The 10,932-nt window shown below is 47.9% G+C and overlaps 2 protein-coding genes and 1 long non-coding RNA gene across 3 annotated transcripts in view; 2 read left to right on the plus strand and 1 right to left on the minus strand.

The window, feature by feature from the left end:
• Positions 1-1,825, plus strand: LOC118387224 (gremlin-1-like). The gene is made up of 2 exons (XM_035775385.2): positions 1-149; positions 388-1,825. The coding sequence occupies exon 2, from the start codon at positions 389-391 to the stop codon at positions 935-937; it is 549 nt and encodes a 182-aa protein (XP_035631278.1). The 5' UTR covers positions 1-149; position 388; the 3' UTR covers positions 938-1,825.
• A 115-nt stretch (positions 1,826-1,940) lies between these two features.
• Positions 1,941-10,932, minus strand: part of LOC118387225 (formin-like) — an 80,032-nt gene continuing 71,040 nt past the window's right edge. Inside the window, exons 17-18 of the mRNA XM_052523335.1 lie at positions 8,916-8,997; positions 1,941-2,596 (exon numbers count right to left, since the gene is read on the minus strand). Of these exons, the coding sequence (XP_052379295.1) occupies positions 2,549-2,596; positions 8,916-8,997 (130 nt within the window). The 3' untranslated portion in view covers positions 1,941-2,548. The remainder of the gene's footprint in view (positions 2,597-8,915; positions 8,998-10,932) is intronic.
• The window catches only part of LOC127931445 (uncharacterized), a 2,769-nt gene continuing 2,744 nt past the window's right edge, over positions 10,908-10,932 (plus strand). The window contains exon 1 of the long non-coding RNA XR_008141189.1: positions 10,908-10,932. This exon is cut by the window's right edge and continues 689 nt beyond it. This is a non-coding gene — a long non-coding RNA (uncharacterized LOC127931445).

Raw genomic sequence — 10,932 nt, forward strand, 5'->3', positions numbered from 1 at the left:
GTTTGTTTTGCCTCTTCCAAGAAGACATCATACAGAAATACTTTTACTTAACCAATATCTTACGTCCGCAGGGAATCCAGCAGTTTATTCCAAACACTTAAATCTAAACCAGGAGTGCTTCTGTTGTGTGGAGTTTGTGTAGGACACAGGTGAGTAAATCTAGCTATTTATCATTCTTGCTCTACCAAATACTCGCTATGTTAATCATCCTATGCATCTGGTAACTGATAACTGTTAATCTGGTAACTGTACATTGTATAACCATGTGGAAATTAAGTATTTGGTTTGCGTAAACCTTGCATAAAAGTGATGCGTAATTTGTTCTTTATTGATTTCCACGACTGCTTTAAATATAATCCTTATATATTTTAACATTCTACATCTAAGGATGAAGACCGCAACAGTATTTGCCTCGGCCATGGTGTTGGGACTACTCTTCTGTCCGCTGAGGAGCGCAGCGGTAGGTGGCTACCAGGGCGCCTCTCCGCACCCATACAAATACAACTCCAGCCCCAACGAGTCGGAACGCTTACCGCAGCAGCCACCACAGAACGGATTTGTCTCCCGCCAAATGGGGCCAGTAACGGCCGCTGACGAGGTTCTAGAATCCAGCCAAGAAGCCCTGCACGTCACGGAGCGCCGGTACCTCAAACTGGACTGGTGCAAGACTCAGCCGCTGAAACAGGCGATCCACGAGGAAGGATGCCTCAGCCGCACTATAATCAACCGTTTCTGTTACGGGCAGTGTAACTCCTTCTACATCCCCCGACACATCTACCAAGATGATGGGGCTTTCCAATCGTGTTCCACCTGTAAACCAAAAACATTCTCTACCGTCACCTATACCCTCATATGTCCAGGCCAGTCACCCAGCACCCAGAAGAAACGCGTCCAGCGCGTAAAGACGTGTCACTGCGCTTCCATAGACCTGGATTAGTTAAAGCCAGAAGGAATGGACACATTTCGTATAGTCTGTGTTGATTTGCTTTCCACTGGAATAACTGAAAGGAATAGAGCGAGCGACCGACCAATACGTTAAATCAAACGTGCTTCCATTGCAAAAACCGAATATGCACGAGGGAGAAAATATCCAATCTTAATCCTAAAAGAGGAGGTCAAAAGAAAACGAAAACAAGGGATGGAACTCTTCACAACCATGCAACAAACACTACACGGGCAGCAATGCCAACTCCAACAGACCTCCACCCCAGTGTAATGTATGGGACTATAACGGCTGGTTTGGCATTATTGACTGGTTTAGCACATTGTAAATGGCTTATAGCTTCGTGCTTAATACTTTTTGAATATTTCTGGTTTGCGCATGATACAAATAACAGTATGTCTGTGGAGACCAGAATGTTTGCGCATGTATGGCATTTAAATATGGAGAAAAAGCCACACAGTGTTCAATTTGACATGGACTTGTTAACTGTTATGAGCCAAAGTGGAGAGAACAAGTATTGTTTTCTTTTTCTTTCTAAAAATAATCTTTTATTGAAGTTTTTCACATTTTACAATTATAAATAGTTCACATAAATGCAATTAAACTTTCGCATCAATACATTTGAGGTCATAATCACATGACATGATTTACAGATTTAATAGTGTTTCAACTGATTTCGTCTTCTATTTAGTTCTGTGTTGATTTGTACAAAATAAATGAGTGAGTGGACACACTCACTTCAGGAACTCTTGAGGAGTTTGTTGTCAATGAATGTTGGCAAATCATTTAAAACCTGCATTGTTAGACGTCACTTAACGTTCACGCTATTGTATTATTTATGTACAGTATATCAAGTGGTTGGTGAATAAACTCATATTTGTACACCTTGTTGAACTGCTTTGGGGTTGCTGGGAAGTTGTAATAACAGAGACCGATGGCAAGATACATAGATGATTGATATCTGATTGATTTAATGATTGACAGTGGAAATGTAAGGTGATATATTGACAGTGGAAATGTAAGGTGATATATTGACAGTGGAAATGTAAGGTGATATATTGACAGTGGAAATGTAAGGTGATATATTGACAGTGGAAATGTAAGGTGAAAAACATGATACAGAAAACAGACATAAACAAATCTACAGGAGAAAATGTTTCCCATACAATCCAGACACACTCTCTTGTTTCATTAGACCAGATATTTGACTGAAAAACATGTATTATTTTTTAAACATGAACGTCCTTAGGATGAGGTGGAGAATCCACCACATTTTAAATGAATATACATTACTCCCATAAAAAAAATAAACAAGAAAATAGTCATAATCCCCCTATTGCCAGTAGTAAGTACCCTGTTGGTCAGTGAATCCATCTGCAGCTTCGTGACCTGAGAACCATAGTATGTGGGGTTTCCTCTAGTCTCGAGCAGGGGTCAGATGGCAGTGTTCCAGGCTTGGTGTATAAGAGGGTGGGCAGGAACAGAGACCGGTGTGATCCTGATCACCCTGTGTGGGTGGCTAAAGGGGTGGGAGAAGTCCCCACTTACCTCACAAACCAACTCGTCAGTTTTCTCATGAATTTCTTCTCTCTCCTGTTCTGTCTCTCAGCTTGTGGCCACCATGTTCGCTTCCTTCTGGCGTAGCCTGTCTTTCTGTCAGGCCACAAGAAAGGGGTTCGTTTTTTCCATTAGGGACAGTATGCAAACAGTGTCCATATACCACACTATACTGGCTTCTGAGGCCAAGTAAGGAAGTAAATAAACCTTGTTTGAGCCAGAACGGCCCATAGGGCATGAGCCTGTCAGAGTTAGTCATGTCCCAGCCAGAACGGCCCACAGGGCATGAGCCTGTGTGAGTTAGTCATGTCCCAGCCAGAACGGCCCACAGGGCATGAGCCTGTCAGAGTTAGTCATGTCCCAGCCAGAACGGCCCACAGGGCATGAGCCTGTCAGAGTTAGTCATGTCCCAGCCAGAACGGCCCACAGGGCATGAGCCTGTCAGAGTTAGTCATGTCCCAGCCAGAACGGCCCACAGGGCATGAGCCTGTCAGAGTTAACCATGTCCCAGCCAGAACGGCCCACAGGGCATGAGCCTGTCAGAGTTAGTCATGTCCCAGCCAGAACGGCCCACAGGGCATGAGCCTGTCAGAGTTAGTCATGTCCCAGCCAGAACGGCCCACAGGGCATGAGCCTGTCAGAGTTAGTCATGTCCCAGCCAGAACGGCCCACAGGGCATGAGCCTGTCAGAGTTAGTCATGTCCCAGCCAGAACGGCCCACAGGGCATGAACCTGTCAGAGTTAGTCATGTCCCAGCCAGAACGGCCCACAGGGCATGAGCCTGTCAGAGTTAGTCATGTCCCAGCCAGAACGGCCCACAGGGCATGAGCCTGTCAGAGTTAGTCATGTCCCAGCCAGAACGGCCCACAGGGCATGAGCCTGTGTGAGTTAGTCATGTCCCAGCCAGAATGGCCCACAGGGCATGAGCCTGTCAGAGTTAGTCATGTCCCAGCCAGAACGGCCCACAGGGCATGAGCCTGTCAGAGTTAACCATGTCCCAGCCAGAACGGCCCACAGGGCATGAGCCTGTCAGAGTTAACCATGTCCCAGCCAGAACAGCCGATAGGGCATGAGCCTGTCAGAGTTAGTCATGTCCCAGCCAGAACAGCCGATAGGGCATGAGCCTGTCAGAGTTAACCATGTCCCAGCCAGAACGGCCGATAGGACATGAGCCTGTCAGAGTTAACCATGTCCCAGCCAGAACAGCCGATAGGGCATGAGCCTGTTAGCGTTAGCCATGTCCCAGCCAGAACGGCCGATAGGGCATGAGCCTGTCAAAATATATTATTTCCTGTTAACACTGTTTTGTTGAGTCTGAATCCAAACCGAGAAGATGGATGATGGTTTGCCTGTTTGATCCTATCTATCTTATTTTGTAGAGCAGTGGTACTGTTGCTTTGACCCATAGGATCACACCAATAACTATGAATATAACTGTACCTCTCTCTCTGTCTCTGTCTCTGTCTCACTCTCGCTCTCACTCTCACTCTCACTCTCACTCTCACTCTCACTCTCACTCACTCTCTCTCACTCTGTCTCTCTCTCAATCCGCCAGGGCATGAAAGCCCAAAACACACAGCACAGGTACTCACACGCACCAACGGACATTAGAACAATAATGGACCGCCCAATAGAAACCAAAGGGCACATTTATACAAGTGCTAATCAGTGGGAATAGGGGACAGGTGTGTAGTGAAAGTTCCGGAGGGATCCGTGAAAAAATTATATATATATATATAATGTATATCTACAGTACCAGTCAAAAATGTGGACACAAACTCATTCAAGGGTTTTTCTTTATTTTTACTATTTTTTTACATTGTAGAATAATAGTGAAGACATCAAAACTTCAAAATAACACATATGCAATCATGCAGTAACCAAAAAATTGTTCAACAAATCTAAATATATTTGAGATTTGAGATTCTTCAAAGTAGCCACCCTCTACCTTGATGACAGCTTTGCACTCTTGTGTGCCTTGTTAAAAGTTAATTTGTGGAATTTATTTCCTTCTTAATGTGTTTAAAGCAAATCAGTTGTGTTGTGACAATCAGGGATGGTATAGAGAAGATAGCCCTATTTGGTAAAAGACCAAGTACATATTATGGCAAGAACAGCTCAAATAGGCAAAGAGAAACGACAGTCCATCATTACTTTAAGACATGAAGGTCAGTCAATCCGGAAAATTTCAAGAACTTTGAACGTTTCCTCAAGTGTAGTCGCAAAAGCCATCAAGCGCTATGATGAAACTGTCTCCCATGAGGACCACCACAGGAAAGGAAGACCCAGAGTTACCTGGCTCCCATGAGGACCACCACAGGAAGAGAAGACCCAGAGTTACCTGGCTCACATGAGGACCACCACAGGAAGAGAAGACCCAGAGTTACCTGGCTCCCATGAGGACCACCAGAGGAAAGGAAGACCCAGAGTTACCTGGCTCACATGAGGACCACCACAGGAAGAGAAGACCCAGAGTTACCTGGCTCACATGAGGACCACCACAGGAAGAGAAGACCCAGAGTTACCTGGCTCACATGAGGACCACCACAGGAAGAGAAGACCCAGAGTTACCTGGCTCCCATGAGGACCACCAGAGGAAAGGAAGACCCAGAGTTACCTGGCTCACATGAGGACCACCAGAGGAAAGGAAGACCCAGAGTTACCTGGCTCACATGAGGACCACCACAGGAAAGGAAGACCCAGAGTTACCTGGCTCCCATGAGGACCACCACAGGAAGAGAAGACCCAGAGTTACCTGGCTCCCATGAGGACCACCACAGGAAGAGAAGACCCAGAGTTACCTGGCTCCCATGAGGACCACCACAGGAAGAGAAGACCCAGAGTTACCTGGCTCCCATGAGGACCACCAGAGGAAAGGAAGACCCAGAGTTACCTGGCTCACATGAGGACCACCAGAGGAAAGGAAGACCCAGAGTTACCTGGCTCACATGAGGACCACCACAGGAAAGGAAGACCCAGAGTTACCTGGCTCCCATGAGGACCACCACAGGAAGAGAAGACCCAGAGTTACCTGGCTCACATGAGGACCACCACAGGAAGAGAAGACCCAGAGTTACCTGGCTCCCATGAGGACCACCACAGGAAAGGAAGACCCAGAGTTACCTGGCTCCCATGAGGACCACCAGAGGAAAGGAAGACCCAGAGTTACCTGGCTCCCATGAGGACCACCACAGGAAGAGAAGACCCAGAGTTACCTGGCTCACATGAGGACCACCACAGGAAGAGAAGACCCAGAGTTACCTGGCTCACATGAGGACCACCACAGGAAGAGAAGACCCAGAGTTACCTGGCTCCCATGAGGACCACCACAGGAAAGGAAGACCCAGAGTTACCTGGCTCCCATGAGGACCACCACAGGAAAGGAAGACCCAGAGTTACCTGGCTCCCATGAGGACCACCACAGGAAGAGAAGACCCAGAGTTACCTGGCTCACATGAGGACCACCACAGGAAGAGAAGACCCAGAGTTACCTGGCTCCCATGAGGACCACCACAGGAAGAGAAGACCCAGAGTTACCTGGCTCCCATGAGGACCACCACAGGAAGAGAAGACCCAGAGTTACCTGGCTCACATGAGGACCACCACAGGAAGAGAAGACCCAGAGTTACCTGGCTCCCATGAGGACCACCACAGGAAGAGAAGACCCAGAGTTACCTGGCTCCCATGAGGACCACCACAGGAAGAGAAGACCCAGAGTTACCTGGCTCCCATGAGGACCACCACAGGAAGAGAAGACCCAGAGTTACCTGGCTCCCATGAGGACCACCACAGGAAGAGAAGACCCAGAGTTACCTGGCTCACATGAGGACCACCACAGGAAGAGAAGACCCAGAGTTACCTGGCTCCCATGAGGACCACCACAGGAAGTGAAGACCCAGAGTTACCTGGCTCCCATGAGGACCACCACAGGAAGAGAAGACCCAGAGTTACCTGGCTCCCATGAGGACCACCACAGGAAGAGAAGACCCAGAGTTACCTGGCTCCCATGAGGACCACCACAGGAAGAGAAGACCCAGAGTTACCTGGCTCCCATGAGGACCACCACAGGAAGAGAAGACCCAGAGTTACCTGGCTCCCATGAGGACCACCACAGGAAGAGAAGACCCAGAGTTACCTGGCTCACATGAGGACCACCACAGGAAAGGAAGACCCAGAGTTACCTGGCTCCCATGAGGACCACCAGAGGAAAGGAAGACCCAGAGTTACCTGGCTCCCATGAGGACCACCACAGGAAGAGAAGACCCAGAGTTACCTGGCTCCCATGAGGACCACCACAGGAAGAGAAGACCCAGAGTTACCTGGCTCCCATGAGGACCACCACAGGAAGAGAAGACCCAGAGTTACCTGGCTCACATGAGGACCACCACAGGAAAGGAAGACCCAGAGTTACCTGGCTCCCATGAGGACCACCACAGGAAGAGAAGACCCAGAGTTACCTGGCTCACATGAGGACCACCACAGGAAGAGAAGACCCAGAGTTACCTGGCTCACATGAGGACCACCACAGGAAAGGAAGACCCAGAGTTACCTGGCTCCCATGAGGACCACCACAGGAAGAGAAGACCCAGAGTTACCTGGCTCACATGAGGACCACCACAGGAAAGGAAGACCCAGAGTTACCTGGCTCCCATGAGGACCACCACAGGAAGAGAAGACCCAGAGTTACCTGGCTCACATGAGGACCGCCACAGGAAAGGAAGACCCAGAGTTACCTGGCTCCCATGAGGACCACCACAGGAAAGGAAGACCCAGAGTTACCTGGCTCCCATGAGGACCACCACAGGAAAGGAAGACCCAGAGTTACCTGGCTCACACGAGGACCACCACAGGAAAGGAAGACCCAGAGTTACCTCCGTAGCAGAGGATAAGTTCATTAGAGTTACCAGCCTAAAAAATTCCAGCCCAAATAAATGCTTCAAAGAGTTCAAGTAACTGTCACTCCCTGACCTTAGTATTCTTTGTTTTCCTTGTTATTTTGGTTAGGTCAGGGTGTGACATGGGTGATGTATGTGGTTTTGGCTTGTCTAGGGTTTTTTGTATGTTTATGGGGCTGTCACCGTTCTAGGTATTTTGTATGTCTATGGTTGCCTAGATTGGTTCTCAATTAGAGGCAGCTGTCTATCGGTGTCTCTGATTGGGAACCATATTTAGGCAGCCATATTCTGTGGGTGTTTTGTGGGTGATTGTTTCCTGTGTCAGTGTTTGTGCCACACAGGACTGTTTCCTTGCCAGTTCATTTTATTATTTTGTATTTGTGTTCATGTTTAGTTTTTGTTATTAAAAAACATGGACACCTACCACGCTGCGTATTGGTCCGATCCTTGTTTCACCTCTTCAGAGGAAGAGGAGGAAATCTGCCGTGACAGTAACAGACAGATCTCAACATCAACTGTTCAGTGGAGACTGAGTGAATCAGGCCTTCCTGGTCGAATTGCAGTAAATAAATAACTACTGAAGGACACCAGTAAGTGAAAAGAATTGCTTGGGCCAAGAAACGCGAGCAATGGACATTAGACCGGGTGAAACCTGTCCTTTGGTCTGATGAGTCAAAATTTGAGACTTTTGGTTCCAACTGCTGTGTCTTTGTGAGACACAGAGTGGGTGAATGTGTGTGGTTCCCACCATGAAGGATGGAGGAAGAGGTGTGATTGTGGGGGGGGTTCTGGTGATTGTGTGGGGGTGGGTGGGGTGGTTCTGGTGATTGTGTGGGAGGGGGTGGTTTCTGGTGATTGTGTGGGGGGGGGTTTCTGGTGATTGTGTGTGTGGGGGGTTGTGGTGATTGTGTGTGTGTGTGGGGGGTTCTGGTGATTGTGTGGGGGTGGGTGGGGTGGTTCTGGTGATTGTGTGGGGGTGGGTGGGGTGGTTCTGGTGATTGTGTGGGAGGGGGTGGTTTCTGGTGATTGTGTGGGGGTGGGGGGTTCTGGTGATGTGTGTGTGTGTGTGTGGGGGGGGAGGGGTTGCTGGTGACACTGTCTGTTATTTGTTTAGAATTCAAGGCGCACTTCCAGGTGAAGCTGGTTGAGAGAATGCCAAAAGTGTGGAAAGCTGTCCTCAATGCAAAGGGTGGCTTCTTTGAAGAATTGAAAAATTGAAAATATTTTTAGATTTGTTTAACACCTTTTTTGGTTACTACATGATTCCATATGTGTTATTTCATACTTTTGATGTGTTTACTGTTATTCCACAATGTAGAAAATAGTACAAATAAAGAAAAACCCTTGAATGAGTAGGTGTTCTAAAACTTTGGACTGTTACTGTATATATCTATATATCTCTGTGTTAAATGCCTCTTTGTTCTCGCCAGACTGTTAGGGTTGATCAGATGTGATTGATAGTGGATAGGGGTACTTCAGATTTACACTGTATGTCTATATTAAGTTTAAGTTGTGCTCACCAGACTGTTAGGGTTGATCTTCCTAGTCTCCACCTTCTTGTCTGCTGTAATCTTCTTCACCGACAGCTGGGCCTCTTTCAGCCTGAGGGAAGGAGGGAAGGATGGGGAAAAGAGGTTCACATCAGTATCATAGTGAGAGTGCTGATCTAGGATCCTCTAAGATCATAGTGAATAACATTACATGGACAAGGGGGGAGGGGGAGGGGGAGGGGACCTGCACTCCTCCTCTGAGACACTTGATGCATACAGCCCTAAAAGACAAGACAAGGTCCTTCTGTAGCTCAGTTGGTAGAGCATGGCGCTTGTAACGCCAGGGTAGTGGGTTCGATCCCCGGGACCACCCATACGTAGAACGTAGTATGCACACATGACTGTAAGTCGCTTTGGATAAAAGCGTCTGCTAAATGTCATATATTATTATTATTATTTATTATATTACAAGCTCACATCAGTCTCAGACCTAGTCATACAGGAGATTATGCTGTTTTAAGACCTACAGACTACGTACTAGATAATACAGGGTCACATTGTTCAAAAAGACAGACGGTCTAGATATAAGAACAGTGTTTCTCAGTCAGTCGGTGGGACCGGTCCTTCTGTAGCACAGTTGGTAGAGCATGGCGCTTGTAACGCCAGGGTAGTGGGTTCGATTCCCGGGACCACCCATACGTAGAATTTATGCACACATGACTGTAAGTCGCTTTGGATAAAAGCGTCTGCTAAATGGCATATATTATTATTATATTATATTATTATTATATATTACCGGCAGCGTACTGTAGCTGATCCCACATGTGGGACCGGCAGCGTACTGTAGCTGATCCCACATGTGGGACCGGCAGTGTACTGTAGCTGATCCCACATGTGGGACCGGCAGCGTACTGTAGCTGATCCCACATGTGGGACCGGCAGCGTACTGTAGCTGATCCCACATGTGGGACCGGCAGCGTACTGTAGCTGATCCCACATGTGGGACCGGCAGCGTACTGTAGCTGATCCCACATGTGGGACCGGACTGTAGCTGATCCCACATGTGGGACCGGCAGCGTACTGTAGCTGATCCCACATGTGGGACCGGCAGCGTACTGTAGCTGATCCCACATGTGGGACCGGCAGCGTACTGTAGCTGATCCCACATGTGGGACCGGCAGCGTACTGTAGCTGATCCCACATGTGGGACCGGCAGCGTACTGTAGCTGATCCCACATGTGGGACCGGCAGCGTACTGTAGCTGATCCCACATGTGGGACCGGCAGCGTACTGTAGCTGATCCCACATGTGGGACCGGCAGCGTACTGTAGCTGATCCCACATGTGGGACCGGCAGCGTACTGTAGCTGATCCCACATGTGGGACCGGCAGCGTACTGTAGCTGATCCCACATGTGGGACCGGCAGCGTACTGTAGCTGATCCCACATGTGGGACCGGCAGCGTACTGTAGCTGATCCCACATGTGGGACCGGCAGCGTACTGTAGCTGATCCCACATGTGGGACCGGCAGTGTACTGTAGCTGATCCCACATGTGGGATGTCACATGTCTTAGAGAGTTATCTTTCTGATTTAGTCACTTCTCAGGCAGAGTTTTATAAGCAAAATAATATATATCCAAGTCAAAATAATATATATCCAAGTCAAAATAATATATTTCCAAGTCAAAAATAATGTATATGGTATGCCACTAAGCACATGTTTTTATCTAAAGTGATATACACCTACTAAAAATGTGTTTATTCACTGTAAGTGATCCCTGTGGGAATTGAACTTTTCTAATCTAGGACATACAGGTGAACAGTAATTCATTGTAGGTGTAACTGGCAAAGGTTCAAACCCAGGGTGTTTTGCATGCCACAAGACTAAGTTAGCCCTCTAAGAAGAAGCCTAGGCATTAGGTCTCCCTCTCTCCTCCACCCCCTCTCCTCTTTCCCCCTCTCTCTCCTTCTCTCTCACCCCCTCTCTTTGTCTCTCTTTCCCTCTCACCCCCTCTCGCTCTCTCTCTCTCAATTAATTTCAATTTGC

Source organism: Oncorhynchus keta, chromosome 8 (assembly GCF_023373465.1).
Source record: "Oncorhynchus keta strain PuntledgeMale-10-30-2019 chromosome 8, Oket_V2, whole genome shotgun sequence".
In the NCBI taxonomy this organism is placed as follows: domain Eukaryota; kingdom Metazoa; phylum Chordata; class Actinopteri; order Salmoniformes; family Salmonidae; genus Oncorhynchus; species Oncorhynchus keta.

Excerpts from the sequence above, each read along its gene's own strand:
- LOC118387224 (XM_035775385.2), top strand. The coding sequence starts at position 389 with ATGAAGACCGCAACAGTATTTGCCTCGGCCATGGTGTTGGGACTACTC.